At 35.8% G+C, this 26675-nt stretch overlaps 1 protein-coding gene and 1 pseudogene across 2 annotated transcripts in view; both read right to left on the bottom strand.

Moving 5' to 3' along the window:
• Window positions 1-26675, bottom strand: part of CD2AP (CD2 associated protein) — a 163115-nt gene that overhangs the window by 51974 nt on the left and 84466 nt on the right. Inside the window, exons 6-8 of one of the 2 annotated variants that reach the window (XM_055264843.2) lie at window positions 4412-4599; window positions 2060-2138; window positions 1554-1648 (exon numbers count right to left, since the gene is read on the bottom strand). In XM_055264843.2, coding sequence (XP_055120818.1) covers window positions 1554-1648; window positions 2060-2138; window positions 4412-4599 — 362 coding nt within the window. The remainder of the gene's footprint in view (window positions 1-1553; window positions 1649-2059; window positions 2139-4411; window positions 4600-26675) is intronic. The other variant, XM_055264844.2, reaches the window with a different exon arrangement.
• On the bottom strand, window positions 18876-19912 carry LOC129473762 (small ribosomal subunit protein eS12-like; annotated as a pseudogene).

The raw sequence follows: 26675 nt of genomic DNA, 5'->3' as shown, positions 1-26675 counted from the left end.
AAAAAAAAAAAAAGATATAATGAAAGGAAGTGGAAAAGAGAGGAAGGTGGAGAGGGAGAAAATGAATTTCCAAACTGTATCTTTCTTAACACTCTTAACACTTTACATACTAAAAATTAATCACATTATTCAGCTGCTTTAAAAATTAACAAGATTTGACCAGGCACAGTGGTTCATGCTTTGTAATCCCAGCAACTTCAGAGGCTGATGTGGGAAGATTGCTTGACGCCAGGAGTTTGCAAGACCAGCATGGGCAACATAGCAAGACCCTGTCTCTACAAAAAAATTTTGAAAAAAGAATTAATCAGGCGCAATGGGATGCAACTGTAGTCTCAGCTACTTGGGAGGCTGAGGCAGGAGGATCACTTGTGCCCATGAGCTCAAGGCTGCAGTGAGCTATGATCACATCACTGCACGCCAGCCTAGGCGACAAAGCAAGACCTTGTCTTTAATTTTTTTTTCCTTTAATTAACAAGACCTTCTAAGTTTCTTCTAAATACCCACCACCCTTGCATGAAAAATTAGGTGTAATCAGTGCAAATTATATTAATATGAAAATTCACATACATTTATAAAATTCTTGCTAAATGATTTTAGCTGCTATTGCCACTAAAACAAAAAAGGTAACTATGTGAGATGACAGATGTCAGTTTGCTTCACTATAATAACCTTTTTATTATTACATATCCTATAACATCATTATACTTTAAGTATACACAATAAAACTTATTTTTTAAAAAAATTATATACACTATGCCATCTTATAACAAAGTCAATGTAAAACAATGGGGCCAGGTGTGGTAGCTCACACCTGTAATCTTAGCACTTTGGGAGGCCAAAGTGAGAGGAATGCTTGAGCTCAAGAGTTCGAGACCAGCCTGGACAACATAGCAAGACTCCATCTCTACTTTAAAAAGGTTGGGGGGGGCAGAATTTCAAAAATTATTCTACAGGGTTATAGCAAAAACAAAATATTTGTAATTTTCCCATAATACAGTTATTATAGGATTCTGCCCACACACAAGTACTACTGGGTTTTCTCTTTATTTTGCATTAGGATTTATTCCAAGTTATAAAATCACTTCATTCTTTAAAATGGTGACATCATTTTCCAGAGTATAAAGAGTTTCAGAACCATTTCCATACTGATGGACATTTAGCTTGTTTCCCTATTTTTCTTCTTCTGTTTATATTACAAACAACACTCCAAATGATAGGAGAAAAAACAGAATGAGGTGGAAGAGAAGAATAAAAACCTGGGAAGTTGAGGTTAATTTTAAAAAGTACTTAAAAAAAAAAAAACAAATATGATGGTTAACAATAATTCCCAATATATAAATTATAACAAATATAGTCAATAAAAGTTAGCTCAAAAAGAGAATGTTCTGAGCACTTATTACGTGCCAAGTTTTCAAGACTTAGAAACAAGACAAAGTCCCAGCTCTTCTAGATTCCAGGGTAAATATAAGAACATTCTAGGGTGAATGTATAACTTTTGAAAAATATTTCTATAAATAAATTAAGCAATTCACTGAAAAACAGAAACACCTTACCTTACTTATCAAATGGATTATCTCTCCCTCTTTAAAAGTAAGCTCATCTTCATTAGTACCTTCATAGGCAAATAATGTTCTACAATATTCTTTAGCTGAAATAAAGAATGTAAATAATGTGGCTCACACAAATGGATTCATTCAGCAAATACTTATTAAGCCTCTATCTTGTGTAAAGTATACTAAAAAGTTATTAGAGATGAACTTAATAATCTATCTTTAAATTTTAAAATACAGTCAATACCATATGTTAAGTAACAATTTCATTAATCCATTCATTCAAATATTTACTAAGTGTTTGTGATGTTCCAGGCACAGATTCAACTACAAGGAGACACATCCATCAACCAACAAAGTGTATCAAAATCCTTGACCTCACGGTGTTTACATCTAATAGAATTTGCTATTCTAATAAGACAGTGTAACAAATGCTTCCAACAAATCTCGTAATACATTTGAGTATGTTTCTACTATTCCCAATATGAAAGCTTTATTCAAAAACATACCTTTAATTTTACCTTCGGTATCTGTTTTTGTTATCTCCACACTCTGAGTTTTGGGTCCCAGCGACTGTAGGATTAAGGGCTAGAATAGAAAAAAACGGCATAAACTATTTTAAGATAGAATAAAGATAATGCTGTTAAACGAAGTTTCCATTTACAGTTACCCAGCTTTCCCTAATGGTACTTATAGCTAGGATAGTAATGTGACTGAAAACTTAGCAATGAAACAGGTAAAGGTCTCCAAAGTTCCTTAAATCATAGCTCAGAGCTAACAATTTAAAGATTCCTTGTCTCAAAGAATATTCTCTGATGCCCACAGTATATTAATGCGATTTAATTTCAGAATTTCTAAAATAAATAAGACGCTAGGAACTGGTGGTTCATGTCTGAATCCCAACACTTAGGGAGGCCAAGGCAGGAGAACTGCGTGAAACCAGGAGTTCAAGGTTATAAGTGAGCTATGACTGTACCACTGCATTCCAGCCTGGATGACATGGTGAGACCCTATCTCTAAAAACTACAATAAAACAAAGACAATAAATAAGAACAACAGCACTTGAGAACTTAAATCCCTGGGCTAAACACTTTATATAAATAGTGCAAATAGGACTAGTAGCCTCATAACTATCTGCATTAAGTGGGCACTATTCACACAATAATACAAATTTGTATAAGTCATCTGTCCATTGTAAAAGGAATTTAGCAGCAAATCCCAGATTTTAATCCAGAACTAAACCTTAAAATGAAAGAGAAGAAAAAAAAATTCTTTATACTTCATTGCTATCTAAATGTAGATAGTTCAGGTAATCTTATGTTCCTTATAGCTACAGTCTACTAGACATTTTTCCATTGTAATTTGTAAAGGACTAAGTCCTTTACCATCTTATACTAGTGTTTCCTTAAGTTCTCTACCCAGAAACAACAGTACATTTAACCTTAGATGTCATTATTTAAAAATCTGAACACACTGCTAACTTACCTACCTACCACTGTGTTTTCTGTTTATCTTCTAAGATACTTACTTTAGTTTTCCCCAACTCTAACCACCGTATTTTCCAATCTGGTGCACCTACAAACACAGTAAATGTGCTTCCTACTTTATCAATTCCTGGATCAGTGATCAAAGCAAGACTGACCAGCCCATTATATAGGGTAACCCTGAGACTACAGTCACTAATAACAACTCTTGAGTAGTAGACACTATCAAGGATGATTAAAAGATAATATAATCATTAATCAACTAAAGTTATTCAATATAATCATAAGCTTTAGAGTTGGAAGGGGCACAAGATCATCTAGTCTAATTTCTATCACAACGCAAGAATTTCTTGTCCAACATTCCTAGCTGTTATATGGCTATAGCGCACCACCCCAAAAACCATGAGAATTCCAAACTTTACCTTTAAAACCAAGAATCAATTTGACCCCACAATCCTAATGCCAGATAGTCTCAGAGCTAGGAATGTGCAGGATAGAAAGTGGAAGTTCTCTTTCCTGAACCCAACTCTTCACTGTTACATAAGAAAATACGTAGCAAGTTAGGAAAGGAATAAAAAAAGTTGAAACCACCTATCTTAGGAGGAAACTTAATAGTATCTCAATAACCAAAACACAGTCTTTAAATGAGATGTAGCTACATGAATCAAATAAATACTGAAATACTATAAATTCTTCAGAGTTAAAGAGATAGGACTGACAGAAGGAACTGTGAAAAAATGTTCTACAGACTGTAGGTATTTTACCACCAAATTAACAGCTTAAGGTTTTATTTTAAAGCCTCTTTTTAGTTCTTATAATTTATGGCTCACTTACTTTGTTTCATTTCACAATGCCAGCAAAATGCTAATGAAATAAAATTCTCCACACATTCAAAGAAGTTTAGTAAATTTAACGAATGTTGACAATCTAGAGGAAATTTAAGTAGTGCCAAAATATCAAGTAATTTAATATCTTCTAAATCCATTTTAAAACAGTCCATTTTAGGTCTAATTCAAATTAAATATATATTCATTATATTAATTATACATAAAACTAAGTTTATATATAATTTTAGCTTTAAAAGGCAAAAAAATCCTCTAATTTTCATTTACACTGTGATAACTAAAAACCCTAAAGCTTCTACTAAGTGTGTTAAATTTACCAAGAAATAAGCATTCTAATTTTATTAGATTCAAACATGAATATTAATCATTGTAAATTTGGAGACAAAATTTCTCACAGCCTCCTCATTCATAACCAAATTATTAGTGATCTCAAAAAAAGAAATCTAACAGAGTTACAAACTGACCTTTACATTTTAAAAAATGCTTAATGAGAGAATGTGTGGAGTTAATCTAACAAGTTCATCATTACCACCTTTTCTGGTTTTTTCTCTTCTGTTTCACTACTGGATGTTCTTGTCCGAAGTTTCACAGAGCCTTCTTTAAAAATGTCTCCAAATCCAATTCCTCGAATTTTCTTTGGCTGTGTAATTGATCCAGGTGCAGTCTCACTCACACTTCCCGGAGAAGGTATAGGTGAAGCAGGCCCAGCCAAAACAGTTTCTGAAACAATAATTTGTTTTTGAAGAATGACACCTAGAATCACAAAACGCTTGACAGCCCGTCATAATGTCTACATTCTATATGCCTTCTAATAAAACACAGTAGAAAAAAATATAAATCAAACTATTCAATACTGAAATATCCAGAAGAGCAAGATGCAATTTATGCAATTTACAGACTTTTTTATTGCGCAAAACGATAATAATTTTAGGTAAATTTAATTAGTAAAATTAAGAAATCCTAATTAGGAAATCATGTCGTACAGGGTCCTTAAAAACAGCATGTCGTGGTGGCTCATGTCTGTAATCCCAGCATTTTGGGAGGCTGAGATGGGCAGATCACGAGGTCAGGAGATCAAGACCATCCTGGCTAATACGGTGAAACCCCGTTTCTACTAAAAATACAAAAAATTAGCCAGGCATGGTGGCGGGTGCCTGTAGTCCCAGCTACTCAGGAGGATGAGGCAGGAGAATGGCGTGAACCCAGGAGGAGGAGCTTGCAGTGAGCCAAGATCACGCCACTGCACTCCAGCCTGGGCGACAGGGCACGACTCCGTCTCAAAAAAAAAACAACAACAAAAAAACCTCACAGCATGTCAATTTATAGCTTTTGGCCAAAGATGATATAATGTGAGACAAACAATAAAGAGGTAAGATTATTTTTTAAAGCTATATGATTCAATCCAAAGTTAGCATGAGTTTCTGAATATAAAAACTGGGAATGTTAAAAAAATGTTTATTTTAAAAAGGTCAATAGTTCATAACCTGTTATTTTAGCTCAGAGATTAGGTAACAGGTCTAATTTCAAAGCAGTCAACAGAAACTCAATTACTATATAATAATAAAAAATTTTAAGTTTAATATTATATGGGTAACAATGTTTTTACATTCTTGCTCAGTAACAAGGGTTCTTATTTATAGGCTCAATGAGTCCACAAACAACCCTATGGAAAACTGTGTGGTTATTTTTATGTACTTTTTTCTGGATAAAACAGGTACAGCTTTTATCAGATCCTCAAAGAGCCTTATAATCTAAGTAAAAAACAAAGTTCTAGAGTAAAAATCCAGCAACATTTAAGATTGGGGGTACAGGGTAAGGAAAAATATGTGGTAACAGTTCACTGAACTAAGGTAGTCTGTTGAAAAATAACAGTAAGAACAATAGGGACAATAAAAATAGTAGTTACCATTTATTCAGAGCTAATTCTGTACCAGGCATTTGGCTAAGCACTGCATATGAATTATCTCATTTTTATAAGCCCACATGAGCTTCTTAACATTAAGCACTATTACTCCTCATTTTACAAATAAATAAACGTGGACAAAGGGATATTAATGACTTTCCCAGGGACCTACAGGTAGTCAGTAACAAAGTCAATTTTTGAAGTGAATTCTAGATGACCCCAAAACCAGTCTTAAACAATTTGATATAATGGCTCAGACCACAAAAGTCTCCAATCAAACGTGAGAATATCTTTTTGCATCTATGGAAATGACCATTTTACAGGTGGCTTGCCAAAACAAGTTATTAACTTAAGAAATATAATGCTAACAAGTATAGTGATCTACTCTAACCATTTTCAATATTATCCTAAGTCACACAGAAGACTGAAGTGGAGAAGATAGTTTTGTAATATATTTTTAACATTCAACTTCATTGAGAGAATGTTTACAATGAATAAAATGAACCCGTTTTAAATACGCATTTCAGTAATGTTTGACAAATGTTGCACCATGTAAATACAACAAGATACAGAACAATTCATCACCCAACACTTGTACACCATCGCAGTCGATCCTTCCCCCAAGCCTCAAGAAACCTCTGAACTTCACTGTCACTATAAATTTGCCCTTTTTCAAAGAAATTATAATCATATAGTACATAAGCTTTTTACATCTACTTCTTTGGCTACACAGAATATATGAGATTCATCCATGCTGTTGCATGTATCCACACTTCATTCCTTCTTATTGCTGATTAGTATCCCACTGTACAGATATGCTACTGTGTATCTACCATTAAGAATGTAGCTCCAGGTTTTTCATAGATGAGCTTTATAAAATTTAGAAAACTCCCTTCTATGCTACTATGTAGAGTTTTTATCATTAAGTACTGAATATGTAAATTCTCTTTCTGCATCCAGTGAAATGACCATATGGTTGTTCCCCTGTAAACTGTGAATACTGTGAACTATATAAACTTCTTAAACCAACCTTGCATGGATGGGATAGACCCCATTAGTCAAGATGTACTAACCTTTACATATTTTGCTGAGTTTGATGTAACCTTTACATATTTTGCTGAATTTGATGGAATACTTCAAAGATTCCTGTGTCTATGTTTGTGAGAGATAATAATATGTAGTTCCTTTTTTTCAAATTACTTCATGAGGTTTTGATATCAAGGTCATACAGACCTAAGAAATCTGAAAGAATCTGTGTAAGATCAAATGCTTGATAGCACCAGTGAAAACCACCTTGGCTAGAAATTTTCCTTATGTGGAGATTTTTTATATTAAATACAATTTATTTCACATAGATTATTTAGAATTTCTATTTCTTCTATGTCTGCTTTGATTAATTATACTTTTACAAGGGTCTGTATATCTCATCTAAGTTGTCAAATTTATGAGCGTATTTCTGTATTACACTTTTAAATGTCAGGTCTGTGATATCCTTTCACATCTGAAAATAGTAATTTTTGTTTTTCTCTTATCTCTTTGATCGGTCTTGTTAAGGTATTATCAACTTTTTTTATCATTTCACAACATTCAACTTTTGAACTTGATTTTCTTATCTGTTGGTCTGTTTTTTATTTCACAGTTTTCTGCTCTTATTTCCTTTCTTCTAATTATTTCCGGTTTAATTTGCTCTCCTTTTTCTTGTTTAAGGTATCTCTTTTATTATTTAAGCACTTAAGGCTATAAATTTCCCTATAGATGTTGCTTTACCTGCATTCCACAAATTCTGATATGTTGTGTTTCACTTTCATTTATATCAAAAACTGTTCTAATGTCCCTTATAATTTGTTCTTTAATCCATAAGTTATTTAGAAGTGTTGTTCAAATATCTGAGGATTTCCCAAATATCTTGGTGTTTCACAAATAATTCCATTATGGTCACAAAACCTGTACTGTTCAATGCCAATCCTTTTAAATTTGATGAGACTTGTCTGATGCCCAACATAGGGTCTAAGTGGTGCATATGCCAAGTAAACTTCAAAAGTGTACTTCAAAAAGTACGTTCAAAAGTACTTCAAAAAGTACTCTGTTGTTGAACTATTCTGTAAATGTCATTTAGGTCCACTTAGTTAAGAATATTATTCAGTTCAAGTCTTCTAAATATGAATTTTTTTGTTCTTTTTTTTTGTTCATTAGTTCTATCAATTATTGAGAGATGCATATTTAAATCTTTTCATGGATTTATCTTTCAGTTCTGGAAGTTTGTATCTCATGTACTTTGAAGTTCTACTGTTGAGTTACATATTTAGAATTGCTATTATTTTTTATGAATTAGCTCCATCACTATAAAATGTCCCTTTTTTATTCCCTGGTAATATTTTATTTCCTGAACTATACCTTGATATTAATATAGTGATTCTAAATTTATTATGCTTTTCACAGAACATCTTTTTTCTATCCTTCTTTTAACATGTCAGTGAATTTTTGTATTATCCAGGCTGACAATCTTGGTCTTTCAACAGAAATTTTTGGACAATTTACATTTAACATAACCACTGATGTAGTTATGTTTAAATCCATTATCTTGCTATTTGTTTTCTATTTACCCACTTGATATGTCTTCCTTTTTTCTTGTTTCCAGTCTTTCTTTTTAAAAAAAAGCATTTCTCAGTATTCCGTTTTATTATTAACTTATTAGCTATACTTCTGCTACAGTCTGAATGTATGCGTTCCTCTAAAATTCATTATGTTAGAACCTAAGACCCAATATGATAGTGTTAGGAGCTGAGGCCTTTAGGAGGTGATTAGACCATGAGGGCTTTAGTGATGAGATCACTCCTCTCCCCCTTCTGCCAGGGGAAGCATTCATCCCCTTTGGAGGATACAGAAATAAGGCACTATCTTCAAAGCAGACACCAGGTAGGCCTCATCAGCCACTGAACCTGCTAGTGCCTAGATGAGGGGACTTCCCAAACTCCAGAACTGTGAGAATGAGTTTTTGTTTTTAACAAATTACCCAGTCTCGGGCATTATGTTACAGCAGCATAAACTAAGATAGCTTCAATGTTTTGTTTTCTTAGGAGTTGCTCTAGGCTTTAAAACATAATTGCCCCTCAGTGCCCATGGGGGATTGTCTTGTGATTTATATAGTTTCTGAAGATAATCTGCAGAATTCTTACCTCATTTATTTGATGTGGCTTTTCTCCTGTGGTCCCTTCTAAGGCTTTTGCTTTGTTGCTTGTATTCAGCACATGATTATAATCTGCCAAGCTTTGTTTACACTTCTTGCATTTATGGATTTATAGCTTGCATCAAATTTGGAAAATTTTTAGCATTATTCCTTCAAACATTTTTTCGTCCACCCTTTCTTCTCTCCTTCTGAGACTCCGGCTACATATGTTAGACCATTTGAAATTACCCCAGCCGGGTGCAGTGGCTAACGCCTGTAATCCCAGCACTTTGGGAGGCTGAGACAAGTGGATCACTTGAGGTCAGGAGTTAGAGACCAGCTTGGCCAACACAGTGAGACACCATCTCTACCAAAAAATAGAAAAATTAGTTGAGCATGGTAGCACACGCCTGTAGTCCCAGCTACTTGGGAGGCTGAGGTGGGAGAATCACTTGAACCCAGGAGGCGGAGGTTGCAGTGAGTGGACATCACTCCAGTGGACACTGCGCCACTACACTCCAGCCTTGGCAACAGAGTGAGACCGGTCTCAAAAATAAAAATATCCCAAGTTGCTAGTTTTTTTGAAGTTTTACAGTCTTTTTGCTCTTTCCGCTTCATTTTGCATATATTCTATTGTCACATTTTCAAGTTCAATGATCTTCTACATTGTCTAGTCTTCTGTTAAAATTTCACAGGAAGAAATACACTTCCGATGTGTTTTTCATCTCTAGAAGTTCCATTTTGTCCTTTTAAATCCCACCTCTGGTGGTTCTATGTAGTTCTTTTTATATCTTCTACTTACTAGTCATTATAACATTTTCCATTACAACCTTGAGCATACTTGGCATTTCTATTATAGTTATTTTAATGTCTGCTAATTCCATCATTTCTGGGTCTCTTTCTACTAACTAGTTTTTCCTCCAGATTCTGGGTCACATTTTCCTTTTTTTTTTTTTTTTTTTTTTGAGACGGAGTATCGCTCTGTCACCCAGGCTGGAGTGCAATGGCATGATTTCGGTTCACTGCAACTTACACCTCCCAGGTTCAGGCAAGTCTCCTGCCTCAGCCTCCCGAGTAGCTGGCATTACAGGTGCCCACCACCATACCTGGCTAATTTTTTGTATTTTTAGTAGAGACAGGGTTTCACCATGTTGGCCACACTGGTGTTGAACTCCTGACCTCAGGTGATCCACCCGCCTCGGCCTCCCAAAGCGCTGGGATCACAGGCATGAGTCACTGCACCCGGCCTCTGCTTCTTGATATACCTAGTACTTACTTAAAATTTTGATGTTGTTGAATGCTAAATTTTACAGTAATTCTTTACAACAGTTATTTCCAATCAGGGTGGATTCTGCCTTCCAAGAGACATGAGGCAATAACTGGAGACATGTTTGGTTATTACAATGGGGGAGTGTTACTGACATCTAGTGAGTAGAAATTGGGTATGCTTCTTAACATCCTGTATGTGCCAGAGAGCCCCTGAAAACAAACAATTATCCAGCCGAAAACATCTTCAGTGACAAGGTTGAGAAGTTCTACTTTAAAGAGTGCTGGCAAATTTTTAATTTTTTTTTCTGGCAAGCTGGTAAGTTATTTGCACATTAGTGTGAAGCTTTTTTAGGGTAGGATTAGAGCAAACTCCATTCTAAGGCTAATTTAGCCCCACTTCACCTCTCTACTGAATTGCCCATGTAGTCAATAAAAGCTCTGAAATCTGGAGAGAAAGAACTCAATTCTCGGCCTTGTATAAGCATACCAGAAATTGCTCATATTAACCCCTAGTAATTGCTCTTTCTTCACAAGCTGCTCATGTTCAGTCTCTGGGGTTTCACTGTATGCATTCACAGACTGGTGCTCAGCTAAACCCTCAAAACAACACCCAAGAACAGTTCTGGTGCGCTCTCTATATATAGCTCTCGCTTCAGGTGTTCAGCAACACAAAATTCTAACTGCCTTTGTTTCCCTGAATTTTGATCAATCCTCAACAAAACCATAGCCTTCTGCTGTGGTTAGGTCCCCCTTCTTTGTAATGCAGTTCAGAAATTAGCTCCTGGCAGAAACCTAGGACAATGGTAGAGCTCTCCTTCCCTCTTGTTTTTTCCCCTTTTCTCAGGAATACCAGTCCTGTGCAGTCTACTTTCTGGAAAAATTTGCTTCCTATATTTTCTCCAATTCTCAAGCTTGTATGGTGGAAAAGTGAATTCCATACTGTCTTGCTCCTGCATTGCCAGAAGTGTATTCTATATAGTTTAATATATACCTCCAATAACCAGCCTGTTGGACAAAGCAATATTCTGATATAGATTAGTATATGAGGTGCATATCTAACAGGCATTTTTAAAATGAAACTATCCATGGTATTAATAAATCATATATTAATAAAGACAACTTTAAGAGATTATTCTAAAGTACAATTTTCACAGTTTGAGTATTTGATTAAGGTCATAAAACAAAAAAAGGCAGGGAAGGGGGTTTGGATTTAGTGACTGTAACCTTTATTAGAGTCATTAAAATATGTATCATTAAAATAGATGACTAGATATCAAAAAAATATCCAGTACTAAATGATAGGCTATTTTTGGCTAAATGAAAAATACCAAATTTTACTACCACGTTTGCTATTAAATCAATGGTTATAAGGCAGCCTGGTATAGCGGTAAAGTATATGAACTCTAGGGTCGAATCTTCCTGATTCCTATCTTGCCCCCTCCATTATATTTGCCCAATCTCTTCGCCTGTAAAATGGGGAACTTCACAGGATTGCTATGAGAAGTAAACTAATTTATTCCTGTAAAGTGCTTTAAACAGTGCCTGGCTCAGTGTCCATTATTTTTTTAAAAGTTTAAAAGATGTATCACTGAGAACCATAAGTAAGAGAGAGCATTGATCACAAAGAAGCAGTAAAGTATAAAAGGGAAAACAGCCACTGGAAAGAAGAAAGAGGGTAAGGAGCAAGGAGAAAGGAAAAAGGAGGAGGAAAAAGGGCATGCAGGAGGTGCCATAATGAGACAAAACAGTAACCTTATCTATACGGTACTTCTAACATTTTAATACCCATATACTTTACCCATCCGATTGTCCTTGAATTGCTATGCTTGAAGAAAATCATCTGCATTTTATGTGTGTTGCTATCAGTAATAAAACAAACAGCACATCTGTCTATTGAGCCTAAACCCTCCTTCCTCCTTCTTCATTAAATCTCTATAGCAAAAGCTACTTGATGGCTTGTATCTTCGTATAAAGTGACTTAAAAGAACTGCAAAATGCAATTACTTGTTTGGAGAAAAACAGAAACAAGAAACCACATGTGAACTGCACTGAAAGCTTAAAAAAAAAATAGAAACCTGATGAAAATAAAAAGCATTTAATAGAATCAATCCAAGTTCACCATTAAAGTCATCTTTCACCATTATTCTCAAGGATTTTGTAAGTCGATCATGCAGGTGTGGGTGTGGGTGTTTTAACTGGACTTAAAATCAATCAATATTGCATAGTTCCTAAAAAGTACACATAGAAAGAAGGTCTGGCTGTTAACGATAACTTAGAAAGATCCATAACATACTACCAGTAAGGGCATCAAAACTCCAGAACAAGTTTCCTTGCAAAGCTGCTCACCAGGAGGAGTATAAGGTGAATACTAATATATGATTACAGACCGCAAGGTAAACTGTATAACACCTTGACTCCTGGTGACTAGGCTGCAGACCAACAAATTTCTATCTACTATCTTAGGCACACGAGGTATACAACCATTTCCCCAGGATCCTGTGTCCCATTAGCAATGAGCACTTTCTTCTATTCCAGAACCTGAATAATCAAACAAAACTTCAGCCGACTCCTCCTAAGAAAACGAACTTTTTCTACCTGTAAGAGACTGGAACTCTTGAAGAACAATCCATCAGGGTTTCTTAAATGTTTTGTGTGATGAATCCATCTAGTTGCCCAGTAAAGCCTAGAGGGATAAATGGCACAAACATTTAAGAATCCCTGCTGGAACCTCTTCATCTCCTCAAAATTCTGACCTCACCACTTTGCAACTTATTCGTAACATTATTCCTTTTCTATAGAAGACATCAAAAGTCAGAAATATCTTCCTCAGCTTCCTACCAGTAAGCCTACTAACTCTGATCTATCTCCAATAAATGGAGACTAATCATAACAGCCATAATGTGAAATCCATTTCCTCCACCTTCTGGATAAATTCTATTGTGCTGATAACCACCATTCTTGTGAGTTTCCATCTTCAACTGCTCTCCTACTTGTCAGCCATTAGTATGTCAAGATGATCAACACTTTTCCTTTTTAAGAAAAAGAACAAAAACAATCTTGAATATATGTTGTCATCAAATGCTGCAACTGCCTTATACTTACTCTCTCCACTGCCTAACCTCCTTTCTTCTTTAATTTGGCTTCTGCCCTAATCACCTCAAAACTGCTCTTGTCTAGGTCCTTAATGACCTCCCAAGTAATATCTGACACTACTGCCCTGCCTCCCTGAATAACTCTCCGCCCTTGACTGACTACCACACATTCATAGGTTTCTTTCTGGCTCTCTCCTTTTGTGCTTTCTTGGTCTTTTCAGTTAATCTTCCTCAGTCCATTCCTTAAATGTCACTACACAGGATTCCATCCCAGGGTCTTTAGTTTTTGTTTTGTTTTTGTTTTGTTTTGTTTTGTTTTTTGTTTTTTTTTTCCCCCACTCTGTATATTCTCCCTAGGTCATCTAATCTAAATCCACTGTTTCTTTTATTTATTTATTTATTTATTTATTTATTTATTTATTTGAGACAGAGTCTCACTCTGTCACCCAGGCTGGAGTGCAATGGCACAATCTCAGCTCACTGCAACCTCCGCCTCCCAGGTTGAAGTGAATCTCCTGCCTCAGCCTCCCAAGTAGCTGCGATTACAGGTGCACGCCACCACGCCCAGCTAAATTTTTTTGTATTTTTTAGTAGAGACAGGGTTTCAAGTTGTGGGCTATGCTGGTCTCGAACTCCTGACCTTGTGATCCACCCACCTCAGCCTCCCAAAGGGCTGGGATTACAGGTGTAAGCCACCGCGCCCAGCCTACCCATTGTTTCTTATACCACCTAAAGTACTATCAAGCCCCAGTTTTGCACAGACACCCGAATTTTTCTAAGGATTCAGACCCATAGACAACTGACTACCAAATATCTTCACTTGGATGCTCTCACATCCCTACAAGCCTCAAATTTAACATCTCCAAAAGTGAATAGCCAACATGGTAGTAAAAGTTGGTAATTTTCAATGATCCAAAAATAATTAACCTACCAATTAGTACTGCCTATTTTCAATATCTAGGCATCTATTTTAATGATACATCATCATCTCCCAATACCCTATCTCTGCAAATGACATCTCCATCCTACAAAGCCAAAAACCTGGTAGCAGTTGGCTCCTCTTTTTTGGTCATCCCCCAAATAACATTATCACTAGGTCCTGTTCTTTGTGCTATCACTTATATAGCTCCTATTCTACAGGTCTCTCCATCCCCACAGCATTCCTTTAGTTTAGGCTAATTCTACCTCATTATCAAAACATTCTCAACTGGTGTTAGCAGCTCAGTCTCTTCTCCAATCTACTCTCCACACTGCAATTCACTCTCCATACTGCCACCAATTTATCTGAAAAACAATCTCATCATTTCGTTCTATGGCTTCTCTGTGATTTGATTAACATTTTTGTAATGTTTTCTTATGTCTGACCCAATAATTTCTCCAGGCTCAACATTCACCACATCTAATTATATACTCTATAATGCCTCTGAATTAAATCTCTTTCAGGATCTTGCAAATGCTATGCTTTTCCTCACCCTCTGCCACAAACTTGCTTAGAAATTTCCTAGCCATTTCGGGATCTCAATCTATCACTTCTTCTAAGGCACATTCCTTCACAGCTTGCCAAGTATGGACTAGCCCTCTTATATACATTTATTGCACCCTTTCCTGTAACAAATATTTCTCCTGCTAAATTACAATCATTTTTTAAATCATCTTTTCTTTCCCAATGGAACAAAAGCTTCAAACAAGGGAGGGAAATCATGCCTATGTTGCTGATCACTGTATTCCCAGGACCTTGTACTTAACAAAAGGCACTCAATATATTGAGTGAATAAATATATGAATGCTGAATTAACTAAACAGTTGTATTTATATCTAGAATTTCCCTTTAGTGGCTTTGACTTTTAAATTTCAGATTTTGGAATACACTGCCTTCATGAGAAATGCTAGTATACGCACATATTACTACTCACAACTCTCAAAGAGATGAAAGTACATGAAAAGATAGTTCTATAAGCATACCTAAAAGAAAATTAGGTGAAGATAGCAGCAAACAAATGGACTACAATATTGAAAAACCACCAAATTTCCATATTCCATATGTTAAATAGCATAGTAAAGTTAAAAAAAAAAACTGGGAAATCAGAAAAACAAAACTCTAATGATGATTTTACCACTCAGTAGTTAAATAATCTCAGGAGTTTCCATTTCTTGACCCTTAAAATGGGAGTGACACTAATCCTCTTAAAAGTTAAGAGGATTTATTCTGTTATAAAGACACATGCATGCATATGTTTACAGCAGCACTATTTACAATATCGCAGTCATGGAACCAATCTAAATGCCCATCAATGACAGACTGGATAAAGAAAATGTGGTACATATACACTATGGAATACTATGCAGCCATAAAAAGGAATGAGATCATATCCTCTGCAGGGACATGGATGACGCTGGAAGCCATCATCCTCAGCAAACTAACACAGGAACAGAAAACCAAACACTGCATGTTCTCACTCATAAGTGGGAGTTGAACAATGAGAATACATGGACACAGGTAGGGAAACACACACCAGGACCTGTTGAGAGGTGAGGAGCGGGGGAAGGGGGAACTCAGAGGACGGGTCGATAGGTGCAGCAAACCACCATGGCACACTTATACCTATGTAACAAACCTGCATGTTCTGCATATGTATCCCAGAACTTAAAGCAAAAAACAAAACAACAACAACAACAACAAAAACTCAAGAGGATTTCACTTGACAAAAGTGTTTGAAAAGTTCTATATATACCACAAAAAAACTATTTATTGTTTCACTGAGCGTCAACATATCAGAGACCATTCTAGACAATGAGTAAACAAATACATATATTCTAATGAGCAGGTAGACAGACAATAAGCTTAATAAGCAATAGCAACAAATTCTTCTTTGAAACGTTAAAAAAAAGGGAAGAGAATTAAAAAGTGGATAATGGAGACTTTCTGCTGTTTTATACAGAGCTGTCAGTAAGGGCCTCACTGATAAGGTGGTTTCTGCGAGAATCCTGAATCAGAAAAGTAGCCATCAGGACATCTTGAAGAAGAGCATTCTGGACAAAGGTATACAACAAGCACAAAGGCTGTGAGGGAGGAATGTTCCTAACATCCTTAAGAAGCCTAAGGTGACCAATGTGAACAAAGGAGAAAGTTAAATAAGAGATGAGGTAAGAAAGGTGGAGGCAGGGATATGGGGATGCCAGATCATAGAGGGATTTGTAGCCATTTTAAAAGATTCTGGCTTTTAGTCTAAGTGAAATGCAAAGCTACTGGAGGGTGATCACTACTGGCTACCAGACTATTCAGTAAGTAGGAAATGGCATATAGGCTATGGTAATTATACAGCAAAAGATAACTTACACCAGGATAGCAGCAGTGAAGGTGGTAAAAAGAAAATAGATTCTAAACATTTTTTGACAAAATCTGCTAATGAATCATGGTAGGGCGCGAGGTTAAAAAGAAGAGTACAAGAGAAATCTAAGAATTTTGGCCTGAGTAAAAGAAGGATGAATTTGTCCTTAACTCAGATGGGGAAGATTACATGGAGCAGGAAAAAAAAGGCAGAGGATCAATTTTGGGCATCTTAGGTTTAAGATGCCTATTAGACATCTAAATGGAGGTTCTTAAAGAGGTTTAATGTGGAAGACTTTTAGAAAAGGGTGGAAAAAACAAGTATATACAGTCACTGGTTTCATAAAATAAGGGGAAAATTTGAAAACACATTCCTATTTAGCAAATAAGTGGAATCTGTATGTTGACAAAAAGACACTCTAAATAAGAAGGGTTAAGTATATTTGACAAAATTAAAAAGGAGACATTACAAAACCGAAACATAACACTTTCCTAGCGAAGCAATGCTTTCTCTGAGACTGAATACTAAAAGAAATTTTATCTTGGACTTTTATATAGAAACCACTCAGTAACAGAATAGATGATTAATTCACCACATTCCTATAGAAAACATAATGGTGGCATTCTTAAAACTTTTATCCTACACTTCTTCAATGAAAACTGAGGATCTAAAAATAAATTATCTGTGAAGACTCAATATTGTCCAATTGTCCACATATTATTAAGAGTCAGAATTATCTACTTAGCAGTAATAGGGTTTAACTGGTCAAACCAAGAACATCATCCCATTATTACTAAGAGAGGATGGAGGAAAAAGGGAAAGGGAGGGAGGAGGAGGAGAACCCTATTAAATTTAAAAGACTGTGAGGAGAAACTATATGATATAATCAAATATAGTGGATATGACATTCCAATACTGAAAGCAAAAAAAAAAAAAAAACACAATGTACATTCTACTATAATTTTTCTAACAGCTACGAGGAACATAATTATTTTACTGACTGAAAAGATTGTCAAAACACCAATTATGGACAGAGGCTGTTACACTTTGTTAGGACACAGGAAAATTTTAAATAGTTACTCCTTATATAATGCTCACTTCCTGGCATTCACAACAATATGCAGAAACTTGCGTAAAATTTAGAGTTGGGGAAAGAAAAAAAATTATAGTGTACTTCAACCACTGACTTTCCACCCCATAATCACAAAGCTCCACATTTAGAATGAACAGTTATTGTAAAAGGGTTAAACAAAGAAGGAAGGGTATTTCTAACAGATCAAATTCTGCACAGTTACTAAAATCCAAATCAAGCTGAATAGCATAAGAAAATGTTCAAAGTATTTTATAATTATAAAAGTAATGAACTAAACTCAAATATAAATTAGATCTCTTGTGCTGGTGGTCCCATACAAACTTTAAGTTGTAAATATTTTAAAGGCTCAGTTTTATATGGCATCACAGAGATCATTTCACTCATATGCTTTAATTTACACCAAATTTTAACGTTAAAAGTAGATATCAAATGATCCAATACCTGTGAACCCTAAGAAATACTAATGTGCATCAGAAGTAACTCAGCAGACAGTTTGCTAAGTGATGAATGCCCCATTAAATTTAAGCCAGGTGTTTTTGGTACTTATGCATGTTCTCTAATGGTTTTTACACACCCTTAAACGTAAGTTCTGACTTCAGAATTGTTATTGAGCACTCTCAAATAAATGTAACATAGAATAGTGAAAGTACATCTAGTTGGTATGATTCCTTCTGCACTGATTCCTACCTCAATGATTTTTCTATCTTTCAATACAATCAGCATCTGCATTAAAGAAAACTGAAACTATTAAAACAACTGAAACTAAATTAAACAACTGGAACTATTTTCGTTAATATTTTCATTTAATTCATTAAAGAGCCTTAGAAAAATTTAGAATTTTTACAAGTTTATTGCTAAGTTAAAGAGAAAAGAAATAGTGGAAGAGAAAAGAAATAATAGAGAAAATGAGAGGCAACTGGGCATCCCAAGTCACATTAAATAGCCAAGGAGCTCACACTTTTTTCATTACTTTGTAGCACGTATAGTATGTAGCACTTACAGAGAGCTGCAAACTAATGTAAGAGTAAATTTGAACTCCTTTGAAAGTCTAATGAGCTTTAAAGAAAGGGATTCTTTAAAGGTGATCCACAATAAATACATGGTAGAGCATAATACTGTACACAAATGTTTGGGATCCCTCCTTATAAGAAAATTACATATCCCCACCCTGCTGCACTTACGCATGCATGACCATAACCGCCAAATACAATGTTAGTGGAAATGATACGTCAATTTTGGACAGAAGCTTTAAAAGCCATCCTCCTTTTTCCCTGCCTCTTCAAGGATTAAAGAGTTGCAGATTATATTTTCTAATGTTTCCTGTGACATTTCTGAGATGAAAATTTGCATATTAAGCAAAATGTAGTGGCAAACAAAGTATTACATTTAGAAATATCTTCCTCCAACATTTTCTATACCTACCTAAAGTAATGCAAGTCATTTTATTCTACTAGCATACTTACTTCGCATTTGTCTTCCCCCTAGAGATGTGATCCTTGCACCTCTGGACTACAGAGGGATTACATATGCTCAGAAAATCAGAACTGAAAAATCAGAACAAAGGTTAAGAAATGTTCACTTTTTAAAATAGCTTCCACTTCTTCCTTTGGTCACATGTTTATTCTAAAAATTATAGCAGAGTTCAAACTATTCATCAAACTAATTTTTTAAATGGGATACAAAGTTTTATGTGTTCATTTCTTGCATTTGAAGGACTCTTCGATGACATACTGGGCCTGAGATTCTTTGCCATAGTCCTTAACTACTACCCAACCACAACCAATTTCTTTACAGGGTTTTCTCTCTCTGTCAATTTTACAGAGGTCTACCCATTCCCCTATAGTTGCCTGTTGTCATCAACCTTCATTAGGTTGATTTGGTGTTCAGCACAAAGGGCCTCCACCCACTTGACATACAAAGGCTCGTCACAGTTGGATGCAAGCACACAAACATGAGCTTGCCACTTGTCTAAGGCTTGGCCAGCTTCACAAATTTCACTGCTAGGCTATTGTGCATGAGGGTGGTCTTCAGAACCTCCCATAAAGCAGTGGCAGTACTAACAACCATTACATCTCCAGCAACAATACCCTCTTCTACCACAGCAGTGGGTTCAGGTGAAGCCAAATCTTCAACACATCCAAGCCTTTGCTTATGCAAGACTTGTTGGTGGAAGGCAAAGAGCCATCAAACTAATTTATGTCTTCACTTTAAAACTTAAAAATGATTACTATAATTAACTGAAAACTCTGACCCGAAAGTCTGGTATTATATCAGCAATTTTTCCTCACAATCTCATTATTCCTAGCTCTCATTATTAGATCTGTTATATACTGTCTACTTTGTAGAACAATTACTGGTATTTTATGACTATGTAAAGTAACATTTTTTCCTGTCACTTTCTAAAATTCCAAGAGGTGTCTTCTACATCAATCTTTTAGAAACTAAATTCATGTTGGTTTTTCTATACTCACAATTTATTGATAAACCGTGAATTATAATATTGCTTTCTGAGCATTCATCCTTTCAAGCCTAATATTAGATGGCTTTTATACTAAAAAGCAAATGAACAAGGCAACATAATTGTAGCTTGTGATGTTTAGATAACTAAAACTTGGAAGAAAAATTAAATTTCCTTAGAAGTAAAGCAAACTCGGCCGGGTGCGGTTGCTCACGCCTGTAATCCCAGCACTTTAGGAGGCCGAGGTGGGCGGATCACGAGGTCAGGAGACTGAGACCATATTGGCTAACATGGTGAAACCCTGTATCTACTAAAAATACAAAAGATTAGCTGGGTGTGGTGGCGGGCACCTACTTGGGAGGCTGAGGCAGGAGAATGGCGTGAACCCGGCAGGCGGAGGTTGCAGTGAGCCGAGATTGCGCCACTGCACTCCAGCCTGGGCGACAGAGCAAGACTCCACCTCAAAAAATAAATAAATAAATAAATAAATAAATAAATAAATAAATAAAAGTAAAGCAAATTCAATTACTCATTTCATACATTCCTATGGTCAATGGCCTTAGAAATAAAATCATTAGAGATGAAAATATGCCTTCTGGTATTAAATTGGAATTAGAGGTACTAGTAAAGATGGATAACCAGATGAATGATCAAGACATATGGGTAGAGGTATGGGATTGTATGTGTGTGTAAGTATTTTCCAGCTTAATCCACTAAGCAGGCTCAGAAACATTACCCCAGTAGCAATGACCACACCTCTACCCAGATCTTGATGCCCAAACACTGTTCCTCTCTTAAAAAAAAAAAAAAGTTTGCCTTGATAGGTAGCTGATTCCAAGACTAGGGTAGGGAAGGTTCAAAATGAACTTGGAATATCTTATATCACAGAGTAAGGAAGTTCACAGAAAATGATGGAGACATGTCAAAATGAGATAATATTGCAAACTAATCCATAATGACAAACCAGATCTATGATTGCCTAGGACTAAGGGCAGAAAAAGAAATGGACTGCAAAAAGCATGAGCAATATTTTGGGGGTGATGGAAATGTTCTGTACGTGTTTTCATGGATTTATACATCTGTCAAACTCATCAGATTGTATATTTTAAAGGGACACAATTACTGTATATACATTGTATCTCCAATAAAGTTGATTTTTTTAAAAAGTCACAGAAGTTACCTTGAAGCAACTCTCACTAGCCAAATCATAGAGTTATCAAAATAAATAATACTGGTAATAGACTGATACCTAATGAATAAAACAGAATCCTCTGATGAGTCCACACTGATAAATACATAAACTGGAGAAAGATAAAAGTTTGTCTTTAGAGTAAAATATTAAGTAATACACATAGAGGGGATGATGGTACTAGAAAAATCACCATTTTTGGTAACCATCATAGTAACAACTATTTGGGTAAAATTTATCCATGATGCTAAAACTGTTGAGTGAAAGTCTGATGAGGAATAGCAAGCATATTTACATAGTCTCAAAGTATCTCTCCATGAAACACTTATTATAAAAAGAAAAACAGTAAAAGTACAGTGGCAGCAGAGCTGTAACTAAATTCATGATTAAATTTTAATCAAATTTAACATCCCCAATAAAAAAAGACATGGACACCATGTGCCTCCAAATATTACGTAAGACATCGTCACTCCATAGTCCTGCCAATAAAATATAATCTGAATCTAATCATGAGGGATCGGGGGAAAAAGACAAACAAACAAACAAACAAACTGGGGCCATTCCACAAAATAATCGGCCTAAACTCTTCAAAAATGTCAATGTCAAGAAAACAAAAAACAGAAAAAGGCTAGAAGACTATTACAGATTTAAGAAACACTGGAAATAAATTCCATGTATAATCCTTTTCAGGACTGGGAGGAAAAAAACAGCTATAAAGAACATGCTGGAATAATAATAAAAATGTGTATGGAGATTACAGAATAAACAATATTATCAATATTAAATGTCTTGATTTTGATAACTATAATGTAGTTACATAAGAGACTAACTTTATTCTTGGGAAATACACATTGAAATACTAAAGAATAAAGATAAAATACAGATATCTAGATAGAAGGTGAATGATAAATTAGCAAATGGGGTAAAATGTTAAAAATTCGTAAATCAGGGTAAAGGATCTAAGAGAGGTCTTTTATTTTTATAATTTTTCTCCAAGTTAAAAAAAAAGTTTCAAAATAAATCACTGTACTGGAGTTAGAAGGATGGACCCAGAGATGAGTAATATAATAGTATGGAAATGTACAGAGGAATGGGATCCAAAAACCCAAACTCTTAGAAGTCCTGATTCTAACAAAAATAAATATATAAAATAATATGTAAATCATGACTTAGGTTTCTCTACTATAAAATGAGGGGGTTGTACTAGGACTTTCTAGCTCTATATCTAGATTTTTATGAACTTGCTCTATCGCTTCATGCTCTTTTCTACCACAGCAAAAGCCTGGCTCTTCTGCAGGCTCCATGCAAGAATTAGGTGGGGAAAAGCTGCATGAATCATTCATGTACAAACAAACCATAATTATGGATGAAGACAAAAGTGTCAGGAAGCTTAATAAAGTCTAAAATGGTGAAATGAGAAACACAGCACATTAACTTTAGTAATAATCTTAATGATTTCTAGAAATCTTTTATCAATTATGTTTAATACAATCACCTATTAAATTTTAAAATATTATCTGACTTTTTTCTCTAAAATTAATTTTCTTGGCCAGATGTGGCTCACATCTGTAATCCCAGCACTTTGGGAGGCTGAGGTGGAGGAACTGCTTGAAGCCAAGAGTCCAAAACCTGCCTGGGCAACATAGTGAGGCCCCATCTCTTAAAAAAAAATGTTTTTAATTAGCTGTGCATCATGATGCATACCTACAGTCCCAGCTAATTGGGAGGCTGAGGCAGAAGGATCGCTTGAGCTCAGGAGGTTAAGCTGTAGTGAGCTATGATCATGCTACTACACACCAGCCTCGGCAACAAAGTGAAACCCTGCCTGTTTAAAAAAAAAAAAAAAAATTGCACGAAACAGACCGTTAGCCAGATGAATAAAGAAAAGAGAGAAGAATCAAATAGACATGATAAAAAATGATAAAGGGGAGATCACCACTGATCCCACAGAAACACAAACTACCATCAGAGAATACTATAAACACCTCTACGCAAATAGGCTAGAAAATATAGAAGAAATGGATAAATTCCTGGACACATAAACCTTCCCAAGACTAAAACAGGAAGAAGCCAAATCCCTGAATAGACCAATAACAAGTTTTAAAATTGAGGCAGTAATTAATAGCCTACCAACCAAAAAAAAGCTCAGGTCTAGACGGATTCACGGCCGAATTCTACCAGAGGTACAAAGATGAGCTGGTACCATTCCTTCTGAAACTATTCCAAACAACAACAACAAAAGGACTCCTCCGTAACTCATTTTATGATGCCAGCATCATCCTGATACCAAAACTTGGCACAGACACAACAAAAAAAAGAAAATTTCAGGCCAATATCCCTGATGAACATCAATGCGAAAATCCTCAATAAAATACTGGCAAACCAAATCCAGCAGCACATTAAAAAGCTTATCCACCACGATGAAGTCGGCTTCATCCCTGGGATGCAAGGCTGGTTCAACATATGCAAATCAATAAACATAATCCATCACACAAACAGAATCAATGACAAAAACTGCATAATTATCTCAATAGATGCAGAAAAGGCCTTCGATAAAATTCAACACTGCTTCATGCTAAAAAAACTCAACAAACTAGGTATTGATGGAACATATCTCAAAATAATAAGAGCTATTTATGACAAAGTCATAGCCATTATCATACTGAATGGGCAAAAGCTGGAAGCATTCCCTTTGAAAACTGGCACAAGACAAGGATGCCCTCTCTCATCACTCCTATTCAACATAGTATTGGAAGTTCTGGCCAGGGCAATCAGGTAAGAGAAAGAAAGGGAATTCAAATAGGAAGAAAGGAAGTCAAATTATCTGTTTGCAGATGACATGATTGTATATTTAGAAAACGCCATCATCTCAGCCCAAAATCTCCTTAAGCTGATAAGCAACTTCAGCAACGTCTCAGGAAACAAAATCAAAGAGCAAAAATCACAAGCATTCCTATACACCAATAAAAGACAGAGAGCCAAATCATGAGCAAACTCCCATTCACAATGGCTAAAAAGGGAATAAAATACCTAGGAATACAACTTACAAGGGATGTGAAGGACCTCTTCAAGGAGAACCACAAACCGCTGCTCAAGGAAATAAGAGAGGATCCAAACAAATGGAAAAACATTCCATGCTAATGGATAGGAATAATCAACATCATGAAAATGGCCATACTGCCCAAAGTAATTTATAGATTTGATGCTATTCCCATCAAGCTACCACTGACTTTCTTCACAGAATTAGAAAAAAACTACTTTATATTTCATATGGAACCAAAAAAGAGCCCACATTGCCAAGACAATCCTAAGCAAAAAGAACAAAGCTGGAGACATCATGCTACCTGACTTCAAACTATACTACAAGGCTACAGTCACCAAAACAGCATGGTCTGGTACCAAAACAGATATATAGACCAATGGAACAGAACAGAGGCCTCAGAAATAATACTACACACCTACAACCACCTCATCTTTGACAAACCTGACAAAAACAAGCAATGAGGAAAGGATTCCCTATTTAACAAATGTTGTTGGAAAAACTGGCTAGCCGTATACAGAAAACTGAAACTGGACCCCTTCCTTATACCTTATACAAAAATTAACTCAAGATGGATTAGAGATTTAAACGTAAGACCTAAAACCATAAAAACCCTAGAAGAAAACCTAGGCAATACCATTCAGGACATAGGCATGGGCAAAGACTTCATGACTAAAACACCAAAAGCAATGGCAACAAAAGCCAAAATTGACAAATGGGATCTAATTAAACTAAAGAGCTTCGGCACAGCAAAAGAAACTATCATCAGAGTCAACAGGCAACCTACAGAATGGGAGAAAATTTTTGCAATCTATCCATCTGACAAAGAGCTAATATCCAGAATCTACAAAGAACTTAAACATATTTACAAGAAAAAAAAAACCATCAAAAGGTGGGCAAAGGCTATGAACAGACACTTTTCAAAAGAAGACATTTATGCAGCCAACAAACCTATGAAAAAAAGCCCATCATCACTGGCCATCAGAGAAATGCAAATCAAAATCACGATGAGCTACCATCTCATGCCAGTTAGAATGGTGATCATTAAAAAGTCAGGAAACAACAGATGCTGGAGAGGATGTGGAGAAATGGGAACGCTTGTACACTGTTCATGGTAGTGTAAATTAGTTCAACCATTGTGGAAGACAGTGTTGCAATTCCTCAAGGATCTAGAACTAGAAATACCATTTGACTCAGCAATCCCATTACTGGGTATACACCCAAAGGATTATAAATAATTCTACTATAAAGACACATGCACACATATGTTTAATGCAGCACTATTTACAATAGCAAAGACTTGGAACCAACCCAAATGCCCATCGATGTTAGACTAGATAAAGAAAATGTGGCACATATACATCATGGAATACTATACAGCCATAAAAAAGAATGAGTTCAGCTGGGCACAGTGGCTCCTGCCTGTAATCTCAGCACTTTGGGAGGCCGAGGTGGGCGGATCACCTGAGGTCGGTGGTTCAAGACCAGCCTGACCAACATGGAGAAACCCCGTCTCTACTAAAAATACAAAAAATTAGCTGGGCATGGTGGCACATGCCTGTAATCCCAGCTGCTTGGGAGGCTGAAGCAGAAGAATCGCTTGAACCTGGGAGGGGGAGGTTGTGGTGAGCCAAGATTGCATCACTGCACTCTTGCCTGGGCAACAAGAGTAAAACTTTGTCTCAAAAAACAAAATAAAAAAAAAAGAATGGGTTCATGTCCTTTGCAGGGTCATGAATGAAGCTGGAAACCATCATTCTCACGAACAGAAAACCAAACACCACATGTTCTCACTCATAAATGGGAGGTGAACAATTAAGAACATATGGGCACAGGGAGGGAACATCACACACCGCGGCCTGTCGGGGGGCGGGCGGGGGGGGCAGGCAGGCAAGGGGAAGGATAGCATTAGGAGAAATACCTAATGTAGATGACAGGTTAATAGGTGCAAACAACCATGGCACATGTATACCTATGTAACAAACCTGCACGTTCAGTACATGTATCCCGGAACTTAAAGTATAATTTAAAAAGAAAGAAAAGGAAAAAAAAATTGCATTCTCTTACCACTGAGTGCACTGAGGTTTATAAACCCATTTGCTATACCAACTTTATGTTTTCCTACTTAATTTCAAAATTTGTACTCTTCCGTATGTAAGACACTGAAAGTACTGATAAAAGAAAGCAAAAAAAAACCAAAAAACAAAAAACTAATAGCTCACAACAACCTACGATGCTGCAAACATTATGCTTAGAA

The sequence above is a fragment of the Symphalangus syndactylus genome, chromosome 23, assembly GCF_028878055.3.
Source record: "Symphalangus syndactylus isolate Jambi chromosome 23, NHGRI_mSymSyn1-v2.1_pri, whole genome shotgun sequence".
Taxonomy (NCBI): Eukaryota; Metazoa; Chordata; class Mammalia; order Primates; family Hylobatidae; genus Symphalangus; species Symphalangus syndactylus.
This window is presented reverse-complemented; position numbering and strand designations above follow the sequence as displayed.